This window comes from Lampris incognitus, chromosome 7, assembly GCF_029633865.1.
Source record: "Lampris incognitus isolate fLamInc1 chromosome 7, fLamInc1.hap2, whole genome shotgun sequence".
Classification (NCBI taxonomy): Eukaryota; Metazoa; Chordata; class Actinopteri; order Lampriformes; family Lampridae; genus Lampris; species Lampris incognitus.
In genome coordinates this window covers 1,313,736-1,339,240 of record NC_079217.1, presented here as the reverse complement: position 1 = coordinate 1,339,240, position 25,505 = coordinate 1,313,736, and the positions used below count along the sequence as shown (strand labels likewise).

The window sequence follows — 25,505 nt, the reverse complement described above, 5'->3', positions numbered from 1 at the left end:
ACTGACTGTCTTTTGTAAAGCCAGGACAACAGACTGTCTCCAGACTGTCTTTTGTAAAGCCAGGACAACAGACTGTCTCCAGACTGTCTTTTGTAAAGCGAGGACAACAGACTGTCTCCAGACTGTCTTTTGTAAAGTCAGGACAACTGACTGTCTCCAGACTGTCTTTTGTAAAGTCAGGACAACTGACTGTCTTTTGTAAAGCCAGGACAACAGACTGTCTCCAGACTGTCTTTTGTAAAGCGAGGACAACTGACTGTCTCCAGACTGTCTTTTGTAAAGTCAGGACAACAGACTGTCTCCAGACTGTCTTTTGTAAAGCGAGGACAACAGACTGTCTCCAGACTGTCTTTTGTAAAGTGAGGACAACATACAACAATCCCACTGGTAAACCTTGGTGTGATTCCAAAGAGGTTTTTGCACAACAGGGGAAAGTCTCGTGCCTCCTCTGTTTACTTTTTCAAATACTTTCGCCCTCATCTTTAATGCTCGTCAGTTGCTGTTTTGTGAACAGCAAGATGTGTTCACATTTGCCACTCTGGGTCACACAAATCAAACAAAGAAAGCCCTTTGCGGCTCTTTGTGCGGGCATGTATGTGTACTGACTTGTGTATCTCACGTGTATGGTGTGCTGTGTTCTCTCTTCCCTGAACCTTCCCTTGCTGGAGCTGATTACATAACACTGGTTCTCAACCAGCGCTTTCTGTACCAGTGTTACCGCCCCCTTCCTCTTTCCATATTTACTGGACATGTAAATAAATCCCTTCGGCTGACCAAGTCATGGCTTAATGCTCAAGAACACTTTGTCTCTATTGGACTGGTAAAACAATACAGATGAACTCCACCTTTTTTGCTACCCCTTTGTGTATGTTTCATACACGGGCCCGCCCAGCACGTGCCATTGACCAGCCCACAGAGCACAACCATTGGAGGAACACTCTTAGCTCCGCCTTGTCAAGAGTAACTGGTAGCTCATTGGTTGCTCCTGTTGTGTGTTTACACTGGGTCCTGGCCCATTTTTAGCTGGGCCTGCCCCCTATCAGCAGGGCTAAACTCTTTCTGAACCTGGCGTCTCACTAAAACAAAGACTTCAGGGGTAAAGAAACTTGTAGTCCGAACTCTTGGGCCTGGCTGATTTTCTCCCACCTTACAAGTAGTATTAGGAACTGGTCGGATTTTGGGAATACCGTATTTCCATGGGTGTTGACACCCCAAACGACGTGGTGCAAATTTGGAGGAAGCAGCCCATGCAGGACTTGCTGACAGTGCTCTTATCCCCCTTTTTCTCCCCTAGTCAGCAGCAACCTTCTTCAGGACAGACACCCATGGTTTCACCACGGGCAGAGACAACCCCTATCCCTGTGCCCACCCAGGTGCGCAACTACCAACGCATCAAACAGAATCTCTCCAGCAGCCCCACAACCACACTCTACGGCTCTCCCAGGTAAGAGGCCCTCTGCTGGGGGCGATGAGGGAAATGGGCTCAGGTATAACAAACATATAACTAAGATACAACTTTGGTGTAGCTAAAGTCTTAAGCAGGCTTTTTATCACTTGTGTCAATTAACTGCCTCATCTTTAGCAGTTTGACATATCCTATCTAGTATTTAAGAGAGAATTTTAAAGTTGGCATATGAAAACACTGATGGTTTTTCACCATCCAGGACGTTTCAATAAGGTTGCATCAGCAGAGAGAATCAGAATCAGAGAGGCTGGTAAATCTCATGAACTGCCAGTCGGTCACTGGTGGTGTTTGTTGGGGAGGGATTTGTGTTAAGGAGCAGATGGGAACCAGGGGTGGGAGACATCTCCTTTTGCTGGGGGATTAGTTGTGTTATGGTTCCCTATTAACAGAAAGTTGTTTGAAGAAAACAGGAGTGTTAGCCCCTGTGTGTTGTTAAGCTAATGTGTAGCTAATATGGTAAGTGGCCATTTTTACCTTTGTTCTTGGCATCGCAAACATAATTGTTGGTTTTCTTTCTCTCTTTTTTGGCATCTATGTGTGCATGTTTACTGGCACTTAATCCCATCCCCAGCTGTCCATGGCTGTTAAGAGTTAGCTTAGCATTAAAGAGTAGCATGTTTTTTTACCTCAGGGTTTCCTCAGCCACACCATTGGCCTCAAGACTTGGACAGCTGGCATATTCAGAATTAGCCTTCATTCTCCATCTGCCCCATTTACCTGGATGCCTGTTCCCTTTGACCTAGCAGAGGTCCTTCTTAATGGGCTACTCTTAAGTGTTCTGTCAATGGGACTCTAGAAAGTGATGAGGGAACCATACCCTATGGGGATTTCTTCCTGGTCATCCTACGTACTTTCTACATGACAAGACTGGGTTACTATCCCCAGGTTTTCTAGGTCTTACACCTGCATGATGTCTGTGCAATCAAATAACATCTTCTGAAGATGGCTGAAATTAGGTAAAGCAGAAAAAAACATTTTGTAGTTATCCGGCTAGTGATGTTTTATTCTTTATTTTAATTGCTTAAAGACAGCAGTCCATTGTCGAAAATGAAACGTCAAGTTCCCATCCCACAGACTGTAAAATATTGGGATAACATGTTTTTATGTTCTTGTAATTTGCATATGTTGTCCAGGTCTAGCACCGTAAGGCGCTCCAATACTAGTCCCATGGGCTTTCCAAAGGCAGGATCAGGGTCCCCAAGCTCTGCGGACATGCCTCAGATGGTGGGCAGACGTCTCTCCACTGGCAGTTCTCGTCCCTACTCTCCCTCCCCCCTTGGTACAGACGTGCTCCAACATATCACCATAGAGTAAGAACTATGTAAATTGTTAGTTGAACCTGAAACTAAACATATTTGTCATTTACAGTGGGCACAATCCCTGAGCAACTGGGTCACTGTTGCTGTGGACACTCCCAGGCTCATGAGTCTCGCAGCCGGAGCTCCTCAGGAGGTGAGGACACCAGTAGGGCAATGGTTGCACTCCAGATAATCGTGATAAGAGGTTATCCTGCACTGTCACTGCTGAGGGTGATAAACAGGATAGTCCTTTTCATGCTCACATCAGTCTTTGCCGACTTAGATTAATCTGTTAACTCATATCTGAAGCAGTTCTAAAAATGTAGTGCTAACATGTTTTTTCATATGTAAAGGTGCCACACAATGGCTGTGCATAGACGATGAAGTTTCTTTTAGCTAGCCAGTTGTTTTTGTTCCCTGTTCTCCTTTCTTTCTTTGTCAGCAGTTTATTGTTGACATTGAGTCAAGGTTTTTTAAACACCATTGGTGTTCTATGAAAGACTGCATACATCCGCACAATTACACAAACAAATACACTGACATTATACATTGTCATGCTGTGAAAAGCCAGCTTGGCCAGAAAAGTTTGTAATCCCAGGGACACAGACGTGCAGGTGTTATGGCGTGAAGACGTTAAGAGGCAAACTGTTAAGAAAATTAACAGTCCTTTATTTCAGTGGGCTCGGGTGTAATTCTGTAAAAGAGCAAGAATTATGGGGCAAGGGGTGTCTTTTGCTGTTGTTGGCATTTTCTGCTGTTTTCGCAGAGGAATGAAAACTTGTTTGTAGCCTAAGGGTCCGCCTAGTGGTGAAAGAGAGTAGAGCCATGTTATTTTCTTGTGCAAAGGGAGTAGTTCTTTTAAAGGCAGCGTGAGCAGGAGTTTCCTTAAAAAAAACAATGTATAGACTCATAAAAAAGTAATGGTATGGTTTCATGCCAGGAAAGAGCACTACAGATGAGATGTTTGCTTTGAGAATGTTGATGGAGAAGCATGGAGAAGGCCAGAAGGAATTACATTGTATCTTTGTGGATTTAGAGTACATATATGATGGTGGCAAGAGAGGAGGTGTGGTATTGTATGAGGAAGTCAGGGGTGACAGAGGAGTATGTAGGAGTGGTGCAGGATATGTATGAGGGAAGTGTGACAGTGGTGAGGTGTATGGTTGGAATGACAGATGGGTTCAAGGTGGAGGTGGGATTACATCAAGGATCGGCTCTGAGCCCTTTCTTGTTTGCAGTGGTGATGGACAGGTTGACGGATGAGATCAAACAGGCGTCTCCATGGACGGTGATCTGTAGCGAGAGTAGGGTGCAGGTTGAGGAGAGCCTGGAGAGGTGGAGGTATGCACTGGAGAGAAGAGGAATGAAAGTCAGTAGGAGCAAGACGGAATACATATGCGTGAATGAGAGGGAGGACAGTGGAATGGTGAGGATGCAAGGAGTGGAGGTGACGAAGGTGGATGAGTTTAAATGCTTGGGGTCAACTGTCCAAAGTAACGGGGAGTGCAGAAGAGAGGTGAAGAAGAGAGTGCAGGCAGGGTGGAGTGGGTGGAGAAGAGTGTCAGGAGTGATGTGTGACAGAAGGGTACCAGCAAGAGTTAAAGGGAAGGTTTACAAGATGGTAGTGAGACCAGCTATGTTGTATGGTTTGGAGACAGTGACACTGATGAAAAGACAGGAGGTGGAGCTGGAGGTGGCAGAGATGAAGATGATAAGATTTTCACTGGGAGTGATGAAGAAGGACAGGATTAGGAGCGAGTATATTAGAGGGACAGCTCAGGTTGGACGGTTTGGAGACAAAGCAAGAGAGGCAAGATTGAGATGGTTTGAACATGTACGGAGGATGGATGCTGGGTAAATAGGAAGAAGGATGCTGAATATGGAGCTGCCAGGCAAGAGAAAAAAGGAGGAAGGCCAAAAAGGAGGTTTAAGGATGTGGTGAGGGAGGGCATGTAGGTAGCTGGCATGACAGAGGAAGATTCAGAGGACAGGAAGAGATGGAAATGGATGATCCGCTGTAGCGCCCCCTAACGGGAGCAGCATAGTAGTAGTAGTAGTAGTAGTAGACTCATACAAAAGTAATCCCTTTAAATCAGAGGTGGCCAGTCTTATCCAGAAAGGGCCGGTGTGGGTGAAGGTTTTTGTTCCAACCAAGCAGTTACACAGCTGATCCCCCTAATCAACCAGTAGAGTCTTTGCTGAGGAACTTGATTAGGAGACACGGGTGTGTAACTGCTTGGTTGGAACAAAAGCCTTCACCCACACTGGCCCTTTCTGGATAAGATTGCCCACTCCTGCTCCAAATCATCACGTATGCCCCACTAGACGTGTGTTGTGGTGTCTATCTGCAGAGACTCTGTCCTCTGTCTGTATTTTCTTATTTTACTGTGTTCTGGACATTTCTAGGCGTTAACCTTTGGACCAGTGTTTCCCAACCCAGTCCTCAAGGACCCCCTATCCTGCAGATTTTCTTTGCAGCCCTGAATAGATACCTGTTTGTGGTTATTCAACCAATCAGCAACGGATTATGTCAGAATGTGCCCACCTTGCATTATTAAGTGGTATGATTGGTTGAGTAAGTACAAGCAGGGCTACCTATGCAGGGTTACAATGAAAATCTGCAGGATAGGGGGTCCTTGAGGACTGGGTTGGGAAACACTGCTTTGGACAGTAGGTGTGTAGCCCCCAGGCAATAAAAGTGTGCAGGGTGTGAGGGAGGAACTGTAAAAACCTAGCGACCAGGTGCCAGATCGTAAGCACACATCCAAGAGGAAGCTACGGCAATGGTGGACACAGCACTGAAAAAAAAAGAAGCAAATATAGCGAGGCGAAATGCCAAGCGGACAAAGCTCGTTCCAAAATGAGAGTGATTTGGGGTTGGCTTTCACCTACTGGTGAGCACTGAAGGAAAAGATGGGAATGAAGAGCAATGTGGAGTTGGCCTGTACATTGGGATGTGCTCTGGCAACTGTGGTCTGGTTTCTTTGAGCCGGGGAGAATGGGCCAACTTTCAATTTTATGTTTACAAACCACAACTGACAAATCCTACTCATTGTACCTTTTAAACACTCAGAACAAAATGGCTTCATGCCATCTCTCTTAATGCCTGTTTGTGGACATGAACTACATTTTAAGAGTTAAGGTCTTACATCATATCTTGGTCCGATGTGTTGGGTATTTGATCCAATGACTGTCCAGAACTGCAATTTACAGAGCATATTCTTTGGGCAAACTGGTCCACACTCAGTCTGTTTCCCATTGTTTTTCCACCCACCAGGCTCCCCTGTCCCATCATCCCATCTGCTTGGGGCCCGGCTGCAGAGCACCACCAATCAGACCGAGATCTACCAGACCAGGCAGAAGCTCCATAAGCAGCTGTCAGACCCTCTGCAGCCTACCTCGTCTTCTAATTACCCCTCCTCCAGCCACTCTCCGCAGCTGGGCAGACCTGCCAACCTTGGCACGTCCCCGACCAAACACCTGGGCTCATCTCCTCGCACCTCCGATTGGCTCCAGAAGTCCCCACTGCCCACTATCATTGGCTCACCCACCAAGGTAGAGTGTCATTAAGTCATGTGAAGATAATTAATAAACTTCGAGGAATTTAGAATAATTTCAAAGTTATCCAATCATTTTCACAGACGAAAAAGAATAACAAATTGGTTTTTAAATTTATTTTTTTTCTTCAGACCATTTCTGCACCTTTCAAAATCCCCAAGACGCAGGCATCTTGTAACTTGATGGCACTGGCAGACAGCCCTACGCCCACCAAGACACTTGCAGATGCCCGGGATATCTGTGCACACCATTGCAGTCCCTACCCCAGTGGGCGCCAGAGTGCCCCTGAAGCCAGTAGAACCACTTTTGGCAGGTGGGGCATTTGTGGACAATGACCGAAACAGCTAGTGATCGCAGTTTGTCTCTTGGTGTCTTCCAGCAGTGTAGCCTATATTAGTCTCCTTTCCTGTCTGAGCTTCTCATCCTTACATCAGTATCACACACTCTGTTGTTCTGTTTTTCTCTTCCTTTTTTCTCGCGATTCTGTCTCACCATCTGTGTTCATGTCCTCTGTGCTGCCTCCACCTTCCCACTGCCTTATTCACTGAGCATGTTTTCTCAGCATATCTGCTGCTAAATGGCTGCCATGTTTTCTACACAGGTCTGTCAGCACTGGCCGTCTGTCTGAGCAACCAATCAGAATCACTCTTGGTGGACAACCCTATCAGGGCAGCAATGACAGTTTGAACACAGAGCGACCCATGGACACCGGTACATTTCTATAGACACACTCTCTGTATTGAACTTCCTCTATATACCAAAAAAAAAATCACAATTATTAGATGACAAAAATAGCTATCAAATGTTCTTTGATCACAAGTCTACACTGAAGTATTTTCACCCTGTATGAGTACTGCAGAGAGGCACTATCTGTGATAAAGAGAAAGCTATGAATATTGAACGACGATGTCCTCTCCCTCCCCAAGCTCCTGCAGGTCCAGGTGGGCTGGCTCATGGTGGGGCAGCAAGCCCCCGGACGGTCCTTTTCACTGTGGGTTCACCCCCTAACAGCAGCACACCTCCAACCTGTAGTCACCTTGGTACCCGGCCACGCACCACCTCAGGTGAGACTTGCTGTTCCCGCTGAGGGGCAACAGCTAAGCCTGACAGACAAAGTTACCTGCAACACCAATTTAGGCTTCTAAAAGACCCCCATATAGGTTCCATATAAAAACACCTCTCAACTTGATTGCCCTTAGCTGCCAGTAGCTTTCTTCCTAACTTAGGTGCACAATAGATCAAAGTGTATGTATTCAACAAACTTACTGCTGGGCATCCGGGTAGCGTGGCGGTCTCTTCTGTTGCCTACCAACACAGGGATCCTGGTTCAAATCCCCATGTTAGCTCCGGCTTGGTCGGGCGTCCCTACAGAGACAATTCTCCGTGTCTGCGGATGGGAAGCTGGATGTGGGTGTGTGTCCTGGTCGCTGCACTAGCACCTCCTCTGGTCAGTCGGGGCGCCTGATTGGGGGGGAGGGGGAACTGGGGGGAATAGCGTGGTCCTCCCACATGCTACGTCCCCCTGGTGAAACTCCTCACTGTCAGGTGAAAAGAAGCGGCTGGTGACTCCACATGTATGGGAGGAGGCATGTGGTAGTCTGCAGCCCTCCCCGGATCGGCAGAGAGGGTGGAGCAGAGACCGGGACAGCTCGGAAGAGTGGGGTAATTGGCCAGGTACAATTGGGGGAGAAAAAAAAAACTTACTGTAGCTTGGTATTAATATGGCAATGACTGTAGCTATCTCACCGCTAAGAGGGATATGCTGTTCTGTACACTGCACACTGCTTGAGCTATTCAAAGCAAATGGTACAATGCATAAATACTGCGTAAATATTTCAGAAGACTCCAAAGTCGAGATGAAAAACTGTTTTTGTCTCCTTTTGTTTTTTTCCCTCACCCTTTCGTCTCCTTTAGTGGGTTCTAACAGTTCAGCAGGCTCCCTGTGCTCCACCAGTGGCCGGGTATATGTTGGTTCTCCTCCTGGAATGGCCATTGGCACTTCCCCTCCAGGAAGCTCTGGGGGCGGCCAGTCGTGTCCAGCGGCAGAGGCGGGCCCAAGCAGTCTGCGCTACGTCCCCTACGGCACCTCGCCCCCCAGCCTGGATGGCTTCATCACATTTGAAGCCCCTGAGCTGCCTGAGGAGACTCTAATGGAGGTGAGGGAGGGAGGGAGAGAGAACAGTGTTAGAGAATGACGATATGAAAACGATATGTACTGAACAGCTGAAAAGCTTGGATCTATGCAGGAAAAATGCCTGCACTCAAATCATAATTGGTGCATGAAAGGTAAAACATCAAATTCAAGTCAAGGTCGTAATCTGTGTATGTCTTGGTGCAGCGTGAGCACACAGACACCCTGATGCACCTGCGGATGATGCTGTCCTTCACTGACTGTGTAATGGAGATAGCAGCAGTGCGTGCCGGAGGGACAGACCTGGGTGTATCTGCCGCCTCCCTCTACCCTCCCCAGGAGAGCGTGGTAGTGGACCAAATCAGCCAGCTGAGCAAGGAGTGGGGGTAAGGATGGAAACAAAACAAATGGGGAATAGATGAATGGTTGGAGCCTATGATGGCTATAGACTTGAATCTAGGGCCTGAATCAGAATCAGAATCATCAGAATCAGAATACTTTATTTATCTCCAAGGGGAAATTGAGAATCACACATGGCGTAGTCACATATGTGTTTGTGGATACTGTAGACTTTGGACATATCTTCACTTCACTTCCAGCAGCAGTTTGGTGGAAAGTCAGACCATGGGCTTTTTTCCCTTTTGCATTTCTTTCAGCTGAGGTTACTTTGCTCCTTTAATTTAGTTTTGTTCACTGATGGGAAACATGCTGTCAGTCATCTGGGTAAAAATGAGGAAATATGCACCACAAAACCTGTAAGGATTTTTGCTGTTTTGCATTTTTTTGCATTAAAAAAATCATAAATTGGAGTTTCTAAAATGACCATAGGTATGAATGTTGTGAGTGATTGTGTGGTTCCTGCAATGGACTGGCAGCCTTCAGGGTGTCTCCCTGCCTTTCACCCAATGTCGAGTCAAGGTCAAGTCAGAATGTCGAGTCAAGGTCAAGTCAGAATGTATTATCGCCCAGTATCACAAAGTATTCTGCTGCAATAATCTCCAGCCCCCCTGAAATCTTGAATGGATGAAGTGGTTCTAGATAATGGATAGATGGATGAATTTGCCCAGTTTCCCCTCAGGGATGAATAAAGTATTCTGCTTTTGGTTCTGATTTTTTTTTTTTCAGTGTCTGAAGAGTTATCTAAAAATTTTGAAAAATAACGCCAAGAAAGCCTGCAAGTCATTGGAAGCTGTCTTGAAAGTATCCGAGTTATCTGTGTGTGTGTGTGTGTGTGTGTGTGTGTGTGTGTGTGTGTGTGTGTGTGTGTGTGTGTGTGTGTGTGTGTGTGTGTGAGCGAGAGACCATTATACATTATTGCAATTTTTGTCATTACCAAAACTGTAGTGCTGTGGCAAGCATGGGTGTAGAATTTTAAGATGTGTGTAGTTGCCACACAGCGTGTGGCGAGGATGGAAACAGCAGGTTAGGTGGAGGAACATCAAGGGGACGCTGCCACACGATCTCGCTCCCCAAAACCTCATCTGAATCGGACTCTTCATTATGATAATGAAATATTTATTAAGTTATCATGACCTGTAGTATGTATTGTACTTTCAGAGGTTAAGACTTAAATGAGAAAGGAATATAAATGTGTTCAAAACGGGTGGGGGTGGGGGTGGGGGGGTCATAGTAAAAGTGCTGTGTCTACACTGTATGTTTCACCAATCGGTTTTAACAAACTAAAAGCAGTTTTCTACTCCTCATCTAACGGAGTTCTGCTGCCCCCCACAGGCAGGTGGAACAGCTTGTGTTGTACATGAAGGCTGCTCAGCTCTTGGCCTCCTCCCTGCATCTGGCAAAGGCTCAGATTAAATCAGCCAAACTCAACCCTTCCACTGCTGTCAAGCAAGGTAAGAACATCCGGGTGGAAGTGGTGCACCACCCCTACAGTCTGGTCACAGCCAGCAGTGTTCAGGTGGTGCGCAGTCTGGTCACAGCCAGCGGTGTTCAGGTGGTGCGCAGTCTGGTCACAGCCAGCAGTGTTCAGGTGGTGCGCAGTCTGGTCACAGCCAGCAGTGTTCAGGTGGTGTGCAGCCTGGTCACAGCCAGCAGTGTTGAGGTGGTGCGCAGTCTGGTCACATGGTCACAGCCAGCAGTGTTCAGGTGGTGCGCAGCCTGGTCACAGCCAGCAGTGTTCAGGTGGTGCACAGCCTGTTCACAGCCAGCAGTGTTCAGGTGGTGCTCAGCCTGGTCACAGCCAGCAGTGTTCAGGTGGTGCTCAGCCTGGTCACAGCCAGCAGTGTTAAGGTGGTGCTCAGCCTGGTCACAGCCAGCAGTGTTCAGGTGGTGCACAGCCAGCAGTGTTCAGGTGGTGCGCAGCCTGGTCACAGCCAGCAGTGTTCAGGTGGTGCTCAGCCTGGTCACAGCCAGCAGTGTTAAGGTGGTGCACAGCCAGCAGTGTTCAGGTGGTGCGCAGCCTGGTCACAGCCAGCAGTGTTCAGGTGGTGCGCAGTCTGGTCACATGGTCACAGCCAGCAGTGTTCAGGTGGTGCACAGCCTGGTCACAGCCAGCAGTGTTCAGGTGGTGCACAGCCTGTTCACAGCCAGCAGTGTTCAGGTGGTGCTCAGCTTGGTCACAGCCAGCAGTGTTAAGGTGGTGCACAGCCAGCAGTATTCAGGTGGTGCGCAGCCTGGTCACAGCCAGCAGTGTTTAGGTGGTGCGCAGCCTGGTCACAGCCAGCAGTGTTTAGGTGGTGCGCAGCCTGGTCACAGCCAGCAGTGTTTAGGTGGTGCGCAGCCTGGTCACAGCCAGCAGTGTTCAGGTGGTGCGCAGCCTGGTCACAGCCAGCAGTGTTTAGGTGGTGCGCAGCCTGGTCACAGCCAGCAGTATTCAGGTGGTGCGCAGCCTGGTCACAGCCAGCAGTGTTAAGGTGGTGCACAGCCAGCAGTATTCAGGTGGTGCGCAGCCTGGTCACAGCCAGCAGTATTCAGGTGGTGCGCAGCCTGGTCACAGCCAGCAGTGTTTAGGTGGTGCGCAGCCTGGTCACAGCCAGCAGTGTTTAGGTGGTGCGCAGCCTGGTCACAGCCAGCAGTGTTCAGGTGGTGCTCAGCCTGGTCATAGCCAGCAGTGTTCAGCTGGTGCTCAGCCTGGTCACAGCCAGCAGTGTTTAGGTGGTGCGCAGCCTGGTCACAGCCAGCAGTGTTCAGGTGGTGCGCAGCCAGCAGTGTTCAGGTGGTGCTGCTGAAGTATTTTCACTGCAACCTCGTGTGTGTGGAGCAGAGAACATGTCAGCCACTCTCTTCACAGGGAGTCGGCATATGAGGTGGATGGAAGTATTGCCCTACTGGGCGTTTAACAGTCGGCATTAAAATTCATCCATATATTCTCCCACCCACCCAATACCGATCCAGTATCGGGTTCCCGATCCGGTATTGGTATCGGGTGCCGATACTGATATAATTCACTCATTGGATATTGTACTGATCCACGACCGATCCAGAGTCTGTAGTCTGAAGTTTTTAGGAATTATAAATATGTAAAGCTGCTACATTAAGCCCATAGCCAAAATAGTGTGTGCAAGCTCAGGTAGTGGGAAGTGTTTTCAGTGCAGGGACGTGAGACACAAGCGCTCCGCTTGCCAGCATAGAGAGCAGGAAGTGGAGGATGCAGAAGCCACCGATGAGGCGGCTGAAGCGGGGATGGGGGTAATGGGGGTAATGGGGCCGATGGCCGCGGGGGGAACAAGTCAAACGCCACAAAATGTAAACCTTAGTCTTCCTCTTTTAGTGGTGAAGAATCTGAACGAACGCTATAAGAGCTGCATCTCGCTGTGTCGGCGGCTGACGGATAAGCTCAACCACTTCTTCTCTGACAAGCAACGCTTCGTAGATGAGATCAACAGCGTCACGGCTGAGAAGCTCATCTACAACCACGCAGTAGAGATGGTACGTCTTGGACAGGCCGCCAGGCCCGCGTCAGAGTACTTATTTTCAAATCAAATCGCACAACTCAAATCACATGATGTGTGTGTGTGTGTCAGGTGCAGTCAGCAGCTCTGGATGAGATGTTCCAGCAGACGGAGGACATAGCCTACCGCTACAACAAAGCCGCCATGCTACTGGAGGGCCTCTCCAAGATCTTGCAGGAGCCTGCTGATATCGAGAATGTGGCCAAGTGTGAGTATTTATGCTCACAGACACACTCCCATGCTACAGACGTTCCCTCTCCTGCAGGTTATAGCCTCACCTGAGCATGGCAGAGAGGGGTGCTCACAGGATGAGTTGGGGGAACCATTCAAATGGTGGGGGGGTGGTGTGGGGGGACCATTCAAAAGGGGTCCCAGAAAGTGAAACGAGTTCCTGTGAACACAACATGTAGGATTACCAGAATTTATTTTTCTACTTCTTCCATCAGGCTCAGCAAACATGTTTGACTAAGTGAGCGTGACATGAATAATAAATATTCGATCAGTTGGGTTTTGTAGAACCTAACAGAATCAGAACACTTTAGTCATCCCTGAGGGGAAGCGGAGTTTAAATGTAGGTTGTAAATGACTTTGTTAACACCCCATTGTTTTGTTTGTCTTTTCCCTGCAGACAAGGCAAGTGTCGACCGGCGGATATCAGCCCTCTGCTACTGTACTGTCACACTGTACGAGTAGCACACCACACACACACACACACACACGGACAGAACTTCAACCATACATAGCATCTGTACCCAGTGATGGTACCACCCCGACCCTCCTCAGAGGGACCACTCATGAAAGACCGTCCCTACACGCCTGCTGTCCGTCTTGTAGCACTTTCCTTCGGGTGGCGTCTGTCTGTTTTCTGAGGGGCACCGCACCACGGTCAGTATTACTTCTGGCATCACGGACCGAATCGCTAAAAGCAGCTGATGCACAAAGTCACAACCAAAGAAGACAACGGATCCTGAAACGAGGCTGGATCCAGATGTGGACGCGTTCTTTTTATTTTTTTACCCTCGTTTTGAACTGCCAGATCAAAATAAAACACAATGCCAAACTTTCAGGATTTGATTTTTTTTACCAGACCTGTGGGCCTCGAGACTTCAGCTGCCTCGGAAACTGTCTCGTTTTGAAGTCGTGAGCATACGATGAGAAGTGACTGTTTTGTGTTGTTTTTTTATTTATTGCTTTAAAAGATTTCAGATGTTGTAGTCTCTACTGCTCTCACAGAAACCTCAAGTATGGAAATGGAAATAATCTAAAGAACTCACTTAGGAAACGTCCTGTTATGTAAGACCGATTCCCCACACACGTCAGCCTGGCGAGGAAAGAGCCTGTACATATGTAATTACTGTCAACTTGGTGTTGTTTTGTTCTCAGCTGTTTGCTCAAGCACTTTATGGGGGGCGGTGGGCGGGGGGGGGGGCACATGTGTCTGGTGACGGTAGAAATGTGAAGGCGCCGAGCTGTCGCCCGCGCCCACACCGTGAAAAGGGATCGGGGTTTGGTCTTTCCCAGCACCCGTCAAAGCCTGCCTGCACTAAATCTGCTCCGGCCTGCTTGTTGGCCACCTGTCTGTTGACCGCAGGGCTGTTGTGAGTACAGGCTGAGCGTCCGTTGCTCTGTTCACATGATCTGCCCTCCTGCCGGCTGGGGTGTGGATGGGGCAAGTCGGAGGCGGTGTAAATCGGAAGACGGGTAACGGCTCGGCTGCTCGTCCTGCAGCACTGACGTGGCGGCTGGTGCAGGAGTGCAGGTCCTTCGCTGGATGGGACTTCTAAACGGTTAGTTAGGGGAACATCGAAGCCCCATGGATTGAACTGTAAAAACCAGTCAAGTTACTTGAGAAGTTTCTTCTTCCTCTAGTTAAACTACAGCTTTTTTAAGTTCATCTGTTTGTAGCTCATTTGTAAGAACAAATGTTTAACTTGTAAATATTTGTATGTTCTGCATGTGGGTTGTGTTTTTTTACTTTTATTGTGTAATGGGTTTGTGCGAGAGCATCGTGCGAGATGCCGTCATGCCGTTCGGATGCCCTGCCTGTCCATTAAAGAGCACAACAGTTTTTATGTACGGAAACAACTTTGATACGTGGTTGTGGGGCTGCCGAGGCTTTGGTGGCGAACAGTTCTGGCCCCGCAGGAGCGGCCAAGTGTCGCCCAGCGGCTCCTCCTCGTCCCACACGACTCTTTTTACACGACTCTGTACAGAGTCACCTTGATGATGTGCAGCAGGTCTCAACTGGTACTGGATCAGTTCTCCTCTGCTTCCCTCCGTCACCCACTGTGCTCCCAACAGTGTGCGTGTCTGTGAGTGTGCCAGTGTGCACACTCACCTGGTGTGTGTGTGTGTGTGTGTGTGTGTGTGTGTGTGTGTGCACAAGCCAGCGGTACATGGTTGGTGTTGGCAAAGGAGGTGCTCTGTCTCTTGCTGCCGTGTACAGGTGTGGTTAAACTGTGGTGTGGAAATGCATCAGCTCGTTGGTGCACTGTGGACAAACCCGGCTCAGAGTTTTCCCCTCCGCCGTCTCCTGGCGAGCACCGTGCACCACCCAAAGCCTTTCACTGCACACGGAGTGGCGGAGGAGGGACGAACATGAGGAACTCAGCAGGTACACTCAGAGAAATGTTATGCATCGCTGTCCATCCTGTAGACGTAGGCAGCGCTCCTCAGTGCTGTCTTGTTTGTGAACAAACGAGTAAAGACTAAAGATGTGGACTGTTTCAATGAAGTGTGGGTAGCAAGTATGTACAATACCCAGTAAGTAGAACTTGTAAGAATCTGAATGTATGCACCCCTGTGTTTTTGCTCCTCCAGCTTGATACGAATGCATTTCTAAGAACCCCGATGTCCATCAAGCCCCCCCCCCCTCTGAACTGGTCATGTGATGCAATGTTTCCATGCACCTATTTTTCAGTGGAAATTGATGCATAATATTTGTGTTTCTCACCGAGGGCATCGCTCCTGGTTCTTCGTGAAACTCGGATGCAGTCTTTATTATTAAAATGACAAGATGGAAGCCGTGTTGTCCATGAGGGATTTGTTGATGATCATCATCGCACAGAGCAGTACTTGAAAGGAATTGGTGGCACACTGGTTGGTCCTGTCGCCTCACAGCAAGAAGGTCCTGGGTTCGAACCCCGGGGTTGCCCAACCTTGGGGGCGATCCCAGGCCGTCCTCTGTGTGGAGTTTGGATGTTCTCTCCGTGTCTGTGGTGGGTTTCTCCGGGTGCTCCGGTTTCCCCACCATCAAGAAGACATGCATGTTAGGGTCAGTAGTCCTGTCTGTATCCCTGACCGAGGCATGGCGAGACCACCTGGAGCTGGTCCCCACATGCTGCACGGCCCCTAGCTGCCCCTAGCTACCCCTAGCTGCCCCTAGCTGCCCAGCTAGGAAGGGTTACATGCAGAGAGGAATTTCCCCACAGGGATCAATGAAGTATCTCAAAATAAATCAAATAAATACGATGATTGCTTCCAGCCAAAGTGCATTCTCAAACTTAACGTGATTGTGGGCTCTCTCATGACTGACTTTGAGATGCAAACTTTGGTGAATTTGATTGTGTGTTAGGATGAATTGACTACCGCAGCAGTTCGCCCTGATTTATTCAAGGAAAAGCAAAGCAGTTAAACTGGTAAAACACCCGTGCCCTCCATGCCAGCAAGCTCTTTGGCAAACCACATCAGCCTATACAGGTGTCCAGCAGCAGCGCTGGCAGGAACAGGCCTCTAAGGTGGCACCTCGTTTTGATGGCCAAACATGGAATTCCAGATACCACCGTATTTTAACTTGATGGAAAAGTGCACAGAGACGTAGACAGATTACCTCTTAACTACGTCCAACTACATTCAGGTTCGCTTTTATCATGCCAGTGCTGTGTATTTCTCAATCTGCTGAGATCAGTTCTGGGAGGTGCCAACAGAGCAGAGGGATGAGAACCATCCGGTTCTACTGCTGGAAATCAAACTCTTGACTGACGTCCTGCATACATACATACACACTACTTCTACTACTACTACTACTTTCTCTAGTTAGGGGGCGCCACAGCGGATCATCCGTCTCCATCTCTTCCTGTCCTCTGCGTCTTCCTCTGTCACACCAGCCACCTGCATGTCCTCCCTCACCACATCCATAAACCTCCTCTTTGGTCTTCCTCTTCTCCTCTCCCCTGGCAGCTCCATATTCAGCATCCTTCTCCCAGTATAGCCAGCATCTCTCCTCCACACATGTCCACACCATCTCAATCTTGTCTCTCTTGCTTTGTCTCCAAACCGTCCAACCTGAGCTGTCCCTCTAATATACTCCTTCCTAATCCTGTCCTTCTTCATCTCTCCCAATGAAAATCTTATCATCTTCATCTCTGCCACCTCCAGCTCCTCCTCCTGTCTTTTCATCAGTGCCACTGTCTCCAAACCATATAACATAGCTGGTCTCACTACCATCTTGTAAACCTTCCCTTTAACTCTTGCTGGTACCCTTCTGTCACACATCACTCCTGACACTCTTCTCCACCCACTCCACCCTGCCTGCACTCTCTTCTCCACCCACTCCACCCTGCATACATACGTGCTGTGCAACATGGATTATTGTTGAGGTGCTGGAAATCCCCTGATTTTATCTTTTTTAAATAAAAATGTATGGTTACATTTAAATTACACACCTAGGTCACCTGGGTGGTCTTACAAAATCTGTAAATCTATATCTGTTATCTTTAATAAGATGTCCTTTCATGCACCCCCCCCTCCCAAATGGATCCCACGTGGTCTCTGCATGATCACATTTGACCACTGGGGGCGTATGGAACCAGCTCCTCTGACCTGGCATGTCTTACTTGTACTGGCTTTGTAGGGCAAGAAAAACCTGTTGGGCTGTTGGCTTTGCCACGATGCTTTCTTCAAATGTTTACTTTTCTTTCCACATCTCGTGAAATATGTGTGAATTCAGGAATGAAGATACAGTATCCCAACATGTCTGCTGCACACAACCACACACACAAAACTGAGTGGTCCGCCGTGTTACATAGACCTCTAAGCTGATGTCTTTGAATTAAGAGAATACATCCAGTTCCATTTGGGTTGTTTTATCAGTCAAAATTGTATTTTTGGGTCCTATTTGCCAGAGGCTCCATGTTTAATATTTCACATGGTGCAGGCACATACGTATTCAAATGACTCAGTATGTTCTTTAAAATATTCTGCCAACAGCAGCGGTGCAGATGTTGCATCATCCTTCTCTGACGAATCTGCCTTCATCCCAAAGATTGACTTAACTGAACCCGTCTGGCCGCTGTGTCTTCTTGCTAAGGCACACAATGCTTATGGCCCCTCTTCCTGCGTCTGTTTCCATCTTCAAAAGAGCTGAAATATCAGCTTTCGCCACTGCTATGCCACGTCATCCTGTCAGAGAGGTGTAAGGACGTTTCTGACTCTGTCAAACAGGACCTGAACATAGTGGGTCCAGAGCGTGGAGTTCTATTGTATGACGCCATGCTGCATTCCTCCAGGTGGCTTCAGTAGCCATGTTGAAAGTATGTCCTTTCATTTCATCACCACATTTGCATTGTCTCACAATGGCACATGAAAGGGGACTGGGGTTAGACAGAGAGAGGAAAGAGGACTGGGGTTAGACAGAGAGAGGAAAGAGGACTGGGGTTAGAAAGAGAGGAAAGAGGACTGGGGTTAGACAGAGAGAGGAAAGGGGACTGGGGTTAGACAGAGAGAGGAAAGAGGACTGGGGTTAGACAGAGAGAGGAAAGGGGACTGGGGTTAGACAGAGAGAGGAAAGGGGACTGGGGTTAGAAAGAGAGAGGAAAGAGGACTGGGGTTAGACAGAGAGAGGAAAGAGGACTGGGGTTAGACAGAGAAAGGAAAGAGGACTGGGGTTAGACAGAGAGAGGAAAGAGGACTGGGGTTAGACAGAGAGAGGAAAGGGGACTGGGGTTAGAAAGAGAGAGGAAAGAGGACTGGGGTTAGACAGAGAGAGGAAAGAGGACTGGGGTTAGACAGAGAGAGGAAAGGGGACTGGGGTTAGAAAGAGAGAGGAAAGGGGACTGGGGTTAGACAGAGAGAGGAAAGAGGACTGGGGTTAGACAGAGAGAGGAAAGAGGACTGGGGTTAGACAGAGAGAGGAAAGAGGACTGGGGTTAGAAAGAGAGAGGAAAGGGGACTGGGGTTAGACAGAGAGAGGAAAGAGGACTGGGGTTAGACAGAGAGAGGAAAGGGGACTGGGGTTAGACAGAGAGAGGAAAGAGGACTGGGGTTAGACAGAGAGAGGAAAGGGGACTGGGGTTAGAAAGAGAGAGGAAAGGGGACTGGGGTTAGACAGAGAGAGGAAAGAGGACTGGGGTTAGACAGAGAGAGGAAAGAGGACTGGGGTTAGAAAGAGAGAGGAAAGGGGACTGGGGTTAGACAGAGAGAGGAAAGAGGACTGGGGTTAGACAGAGAGAGGAAAGAGGACTGGGGTTAGACAGAGAGAGGAAAGAGGACTGGGGTTAGACAGAGAGAGGAAAGGGGACTGGGGTTAGACAGAGAGAGGAAAGGGGACGGGTTAGACAGAGAGAGGAAAGAGGACTGGGGTTAGACAGAGAGAGGAAAGAGGACTGGGGTTAGACAGAGAGAGGAAAGAGGACTGGGGTTAGAAAGAGAGAGGAAAGGGGACTGGGGTTAGACAGAGAGAGGAAAGAGGACTGGGGTTAGACAGAGAGAGGAAAGAGGACTGGGGTTAGACAGAGAGAGGAAAGAGGACTGGGGTTAGACAGAGAGAGGAAAGGGGACTGGGGTTAGACAGAGAGAGGAAAGGGGACTGGGGTTAGACAGAGAGAGGAAAGAGGACTGGGGTTAGACAGAGAGAGGAAAGAGGACTGGGGTTAGACAGAGAGAGGAAAGAGGACTGGGGTTAGACGGAGAGAGGAAAGAGGACTGGGGTTAGACGGAGAAAGGAAAGAGGACTGGGGTTAGACGGAGAGAGGAAAGAGGACTGGGGTTAGACAGAGAGAGGAAAGGGGACTGGGGTTAGACAGAGAGAGGAAAGAGGACTGGGGTTAGACAGAGAGAGGAAAGAGGACTGGGGTTAGACAGAGAGAGGAAAGAGGACTGGGGTTAGACAGAGAGAGGAAAGAGGACTGGGGTTAGACAGAGAGAGGAAAGAGGACTGGGGTTAGACAGAGAGAGGAAAGAGGACTGGGGTTAGACAGAGAGAGGAAAGAGGACTGGGGTTAGACAGAGAAAGGAAAGGGGACTGGGGTTAGACAGAGAAAGGAAAGGGGACTGGGGTTAGAAAGAGAGAGGAAAGGGGACTGGGGTTAGACAGAGAGAGGAAAGGGGACTGGGGTTAGACAGAGAGAGGAAGGGGACTGGGGTTAGAAAGAGAGAGGAAAGGGGACTGGGGTTAGACAGAGAGAGGAAAGGGGACTGGGGTTAGACAGAGAGAGGAAAGGGGACTGGGGTTAGACAGAGAGAGGAAAGAGGACTGGGGTTAGACAGAGAAAGGAAAGGGGACTGGGGTTAGACAGAGAGAGGAAAGAGGACTGGGGTTAGACAGAGAAAGGAAAGGGGACTGGGGTTAGACAGAGAGAGGAAAGAGGACTGGGGTTAGACAGAGAAAGGAAAGGGGACTGGGGTTAGACAGAGAGAGGAAAGAGGACTGGGGTTAGACAGAGAAAGGAAAGGGGACTGGGGTTAGACAGAGAGAGGAAGGGGACTGGGGTTAGAAAGAGAGAGGAAAGGGGACTGGGGTTAGACAGAGAGAGGAAAGAGGACTGGGGTTAGACAGAGAAAGGAAAGGGGACTGGGGTTAGACAGAGAGAGGAAAGAGGACTGGGGTTAGACAGAGAAAGGAAAGGGGACTGGGGTTAGACAGAGAAAGGAAAGAGGACTGGGGTTAGACAGAGAGAGGAAAGAGGACTGGGGTTAGACAGAGAAAGGAAAGGGGACTGGGGTTAAACAGAGAGAGGAAAGAGGACTGGGGTTAGACAGAGAGAGGAAAGGGGACTGGGGTTAGACAGAGAGAGGAAAGAGGACTGGGGTTAGAAAGAAAGGAAAGGGGACTGGGGTTAGACAGAGAGAGGAAAGAGGACTGGGGTTAGACAGAGAAAGGAAAGAGGACTGGGGTTAGACAGAGAGAGGAAAGAGGACTGGGGTTAGACAGAGAGAGGAAAGAGGACTGGGGTTAGACAGAGAGAGGAAAGAGGACTGGGGTTAGACAGAGAGAGGAAAGGGGACTGGGGTTAGACAGAGAGAGGAAAGGGGACTGGGGTTAGACAGAGAAAGGAAAGAGGACTGGGGTTAGACAGAGAGAGGAAAGAGGACTGGGGTTAGACAGAGAGAGGAAAGGGGACTGGGGTTAGAAAGAGAGAGGAAAGAGGACTGGGGTTAGACAGAGAGAGGAAAGAGGACTGGGGTTAGACAGAGAGAGGAAAGGGGACTGGGGTTAGAAAGAGAGAGGAAAGGGGACTGGGGTTAGACAGAGAGAGGAAAGAGGACTGGGGTTAGACAGAGAGAGGAAAGAGGACTGGGGTTAGACAGAGAGAGGAAAGAGGACTGGGGTTAGAAAGAGAGAGGAAAGGGGACTGGGGTTAGACAGAGAGAGGAAAGAGGACTGGGGTTAGACAGAGAGAGGAAAGGGGACTGGGGTTAGACAGAGAGAGGAAAGAGGACTGGGGTTAGACAGAGAGAGGAAAGGGGACTGGGGTTAGAAAGAGAGAGGAAAGGGGACTGGGGTTAGACAGAGAGAGGAAAGAGGACTGGGGTTAGACAGAGAGAGGAAAGAGGACTGGGGTTAGAAAGAGAGAGGAAAGGGGACTGGGGTTAGACAGAGAGAGGAAAGAGGACTGGGGTTAGACAGAGAGAGGAAAGAGGACTGGGGTTAGACAGAGAGAGGAAAGAGGACTGGGGTTAGACAGAGAGAGGAAAGGGGACTGGGGTTAGACAGAGAGAGGAAAGGGGACGGGTTAGACAGAGAGAGGAAAGAGGACTGGGGTTAGACAGAGAGAGGAAAGAGGACTGGGGTTAGACAGAGAGAGGAAAGAGGACTGGGGTTAGAAAGAGAGAGGAAAGGGGACTGGGGTTAGACAGAGAGAGGAAAGAGGACTGGGGTTAGACAGAGAGAGGAAAGAGGACTGGGGTTAGACAGAGAGAGGAAAGAGGACTGGGGTTAGACAGAGAGAGGAAAGGGGACTGGGGTTAGACAGAGAGAGGAAAGGGGACTGGGGTTAGACAGAGAGAGGAAAGAGGACTGGGGTTAGACAGAGAGAGGAAAGAGGACTGGGGTTAGACAGAGAGAGGAAAGAGGACTGGGGTTAGACGGAGAGAGGAAAGAGGACTGGGGTTAGACGGAGAAAGGAAAGAGGACTGGGGTTAGACGGAGAGAGGAAAGAGGACTGGGGTTAGACAGAGAGAGGAAAGGGGACTGGGGTTAGACAGAGAGAGGAAAGAGGACTGGGGTTAGACAGAGAGAGGAAAGAGGACTGGGGTTAGACAGAGAGAGGAAAGAGGACTGGGGTTAGACAGAGAGAGGAAAGAGGACTGGGGTTAGACAGAGAGAGGAAAGAGGACTGGGGTTAGACAGAGAGAGGAAAGAGGACTGGGGTTAGACAGAGAGAGGAAAGAGGACTGGGGTTAGACAGAGAAAGGAAAGGGGACTGGGGTTAGACAGAGAAAGGAAAGGGGACTGGGGTTAGAAAGAGAGAGGAAAGGGGACTGGGGTTAGACAGAGAGAGGAAAGGGGACTGGGGTTAGACAGAGAGAGGAAGGGGACTGGGGTTAGAAAGAGAGAGGAAAGGGGACTGGGGTTAGACAGAGAGAGGAAAGGGGACTGGGGTTAGACAGAGAGAGGAAAGGGGACTGGGGTTAGACAGAGAGAGGAAAGAGGACTGGGGTTAGACAGAGAAAGGAAAGGGGACTGGGGTTAGACAGAGAGAGGAAAGAGGACTGGGGTTAGACAGAGAAAGGAAAGGGGACTGGGGTTAGACAGAGAGAGGAAAGAGGACTGGGGTTAGACAGAGAAAGGAAAGGGGACTGGGGTTAGACAGAGAGAGGAAAGAGGACTGGGGTTAGACAGAGAAAGGAAAGGGGACTGGGGTTAGACAGAGAGAGGAAGGGGACTGGGGTTAGAAAGAGAGAGGAAAGGGGACTGGGGTTAGACAGAGAGAGGAAAGAGGACTGGGGTTAGACAGAGAAAGGAAAGGGGACTGGGGTTAGACAGAGAGAGGAAAGAGGACTGGGGTTAGACAGAGAAAGGAAAGGGGACTGGGGTTAGACAGAGAAAGGAAAGAGGACTGGGGTTAGACAGAGAGAGGAAAGAGGACTGGGGTTAGACAGAGAAAGGAAAGGGGACTGGGGTTAAACAGAGAGAGGAAAGAGGACTGGGGTTAGACAGAGAGAGGAAAGGGGACTGGGGTTAGACAGAGAGAGGAAAGAGGACTGGGGTTAGAAAGAAAGGAAAGGGGACTGGGGTTAGACAGAGAGAGGAAAGAGGACTGGGGTTAGACAGAGAAAGGAAAGAGGACTGGGGTTAGACAGAGAGAGGAAAGAGGACTGGGGTTAGACAGAGAGAGGAAAGAGGACTGGGGTTAGACAGAGAGAGGAAAGAGGACTGGGGTTAGAAAGAGAGAGGAAAGAGGACTGGGGTTAGAAAGAGAGAGGAAAGAGGACTGGGGTTAGACAGAGAGAGGAAAGAGGACTGGGGTTAGACAGAGAGAGGAAAGAGGACTGGGGTTAGACAGAGAGAGGAAAGAGGACTGGGGTTAGACAGAGAGAGGAAAGAGGACTGGGGTTAGACAGAGAGAGGAAAGAGGACTGGGGTTAGACAGAGAAAGGAAAGGGGACTGGGGTTAGACAGAGAGAGGAAAGAGGACTGGGGTTAGACAGAGAAAGGAAAGGGAACTGGGGTTAGACAGAGAGAGGAAAGAGGACTGGGGTTAGACAGAGAGAGGAAAGAGGACTGGGGTTAGACAGAGAGAGGAAAGAGGACTGGGGTTAGACAGAGAGAGGAAAGAGGACTGGGGTTAGAAAGAAAGGAAAGGGGACTGGGGTTAGACAGAGAGAGGAAAGAGGACTGGGGTTAGACAGAGAGAGGAAAGGGGACTGGGGTTAGACAGAGAGAGGAAAGAGGACTGGGGTTAGACAGAGAGAGGAAGGGGACTGGGGTTAGACAGAGAGAGGAAAGAGGACTGGGGTTAGACAGAGAAAGGAAAGGGGACTGGGGTTAAACAGAGAGAGGAAAGAGGACTGGGGTTAGACAGAGAGAGGAAAGGGGACTGGGGTTAGACAGAGAGAGGAAAGAGGACTGGGGTTAGAAAGAAAGGAAAGGGGACTGGGGTTAGACAGAGAGAGGAAAGAGGACTGGGGTTAGACAGAGAGAGGAAAGAGGACTGGGGTTAGACAGAGAGAGGAAAGAGGACTGGGGTTGGACAGAGAGAGGAAAGAGGACTGGGGTTAGAAAGAGAGAGGAAAGAGGACTGGGGTTAGACAGAGAGAGGAAAGAGGACTGGGGTTAGACAGAGAGAGGAAAGAGGACTGGGGTTAGACAGAGAGAGGAAAGAGGACTGGGGTTAGACAGAGAGAGGAAAGAGGACTGGGGTTAGACAGAGAGAGGAAAGGGGACTGGGGTTAGACAGAGAGAGGAAAGAGGACTGGGGTTAGACAGAGAGAGGAAAGAGGACTGGGGTTAGACAGAGAGAGGAAAGAGGACTGGGGTTAGACAGAGAAAGGAAAGGGGACTGGGGTTAGACAGAGAGAGGAAAGAGGACTGGGGTTAGACAGAGAAAGGAAAGGGGACTGGGGTTAGACAGAGAAAGGAAAGAGGACTGGGGTTAGACAGAGAGAGGAAAGACGACTGGGGTTAGACAGAGAGAGGAAAGAGGACTGGGGTTAGAAAGAAAGGAAAGGGGACTGGGGTTAGACAGAGAGAGGAAAGAGGACTGGGGTTAGACAGAGAGAGGAAAGAGGACTGGGGTTAGACAGAGAGAGGAAAGAGGACTGGGGTTAGACAGAGAGAGGAAAGAGGACTGGGGTTAGAAAGAGAGAGGAAAGAGGACTGGGGTTAGACAGAGAGAGGAAAGAGGACTGGGGTTAGACAGAGAGAGGAAAGAGGACTGGGGTTAGACAGAGAGAGGAAAGAGGACTGGGGTTAGACAGAGAGAGGAAAGAGGACTGGGGTTAGACAGAGAGAGGAAAGGGGACTGGGGTTAGACAGAGAGAGGAAAGAGGACTGGGGTTAGACAGAGAGAGGAAAGAGGACTGGGGTTAGACAGAGAGAGGAAAGAGGACTGGGGTTAGACAGAGAGAGGAAAGAGGACTGGGGTTAGACAGAGAGAGGAAAGAGGACTGGGGTTAGACAGAGAGAGGAAAGAGGACTGGGGTTAGACAGAGAGAGGAAAGAGGACTGGGGTTAGAAAGAAAGGAAAGGGGACTGGGGTTAGACAGAGAGAGGAAAGGGGACTGGGGTTAGACAGAGAGAGGAAAGAGGACTGGGGTTAGACAGAGAGAGGAAGGGGACTGGGGTTAGACAGAGAGAGGAAAGAGGACTGGGGTTAGACAGAGAAAGGAAAGGGGACTGGGGTTAAACAGAGAGAGGAAAGAGGACTGGGGTTAGACAGAGAGAGGAAAGGGGACTGGGGTTAGACAGAGAGAGGAAAGAGGACTGGGGTTAGAAAGAAAGGAAAGGGGACTGGGGTTAGACAGAGAGAGGAAAGAGGACTGGGGTTAGACAGAGAGAGGAAAGAGGACTGGGGTTAGAAAGGAAGGAAAGAGGACTGGGGTTAGACAGAGAAAGGAAAGGGGACTGGGGTTAGACAGAGAGAGGAAAGGGGACTGGGGTTAGACAGAGAGAGGAAAGGGGACTGGGGTTAGACAGAGAGAGGAAAGGGGACTGGGGTTAGAAAGGAAGGAAAGAGGACTGGGGTTAGACAGAGAGAGGAAAGAGGACTGGGGTTAGACAGAGAGAGGAAAGAGGACTGGGGTTAGACAGAGAGAGGAAAGAGGACTGGGGTTAGACAGAGAGAGGAAAGGGGACTGGGGTTAGACAGAGAGAGGAAAGGGGACTGGGGTTAGAAAGGAAGGAAAGAGGACTGGGGTTAGACAGAGAGAGGAAAGAGGACTGGGGTTAGACAGAGAAAGGAAAGAGGACTGGGGTTAGACAGAGA

At 49.4% G+C, this 25,505-nt stretch overlaps 1 protein-coding gene across 1 annotated transcript in view; it reads left to right on the top strand.

Moving 5' to 3' along the window:
* The window catches only part of ulk2 (unc-51 like autophagy activating kinase 2), a 57,580-nt gene extending 42,198 nt beyond the window's left edge, over window positions 1–15,382 (top strand). Inside the window, exons 15-27 of the mRNA XM_056283011.1 lie at window positions 1,295–1,444; window positions 2,599–2,744; window positions 2,834–2,917; window positions 6,041–6,318; window positions 6,453–6,634; window positions 6,923–7,032; window positions 7,248–7,385; window positions 8,236–8,477; window positions 8,660–8,838; window positions 10,184–10,302; window positions 12,180–12,337; window positions 12,433–12,568; window positions 12,989–15,382. Of these exons, the coding sequence (XP_056138986.1) occupies window positions 1,295–1,444; window positions 2,599–2,744; window positions 2,834–2,917; window positions 6,041–6,318; window positions 6,453–6,634; window positions 6,923–7,032; window positions 7,248–7,385; window positions 8,236–8,477; window positions 8,660–8,838; window positions 10,184–10,302; window positions 12,180–12,337; window positions 12,433–12,568; window positions 12,989–13,053 (1,987 nt within the window). The 3' untranslated portion in view covers window positions 13,054–15,382. The remainder of the gene's footprint in view (window positions 1–1,294; window positions 1,445–2,598; window positions 2,745–2,833; window positions 2,918–6,040; window positions 6,319–6,452; window positions 6,635–6,922; window positions 7,033–7,247; window positions 7,386–8,235; window positions 8,478–8,659; window positions 8,839–10,183; window positions 10,303–12,179; window positions 12,338–12,432; window positions 12,569–12,988) is intronic.
* The last annotated feature ends 10,123 nt before the right edge of the window (window positions 15,383–25,505 follow it).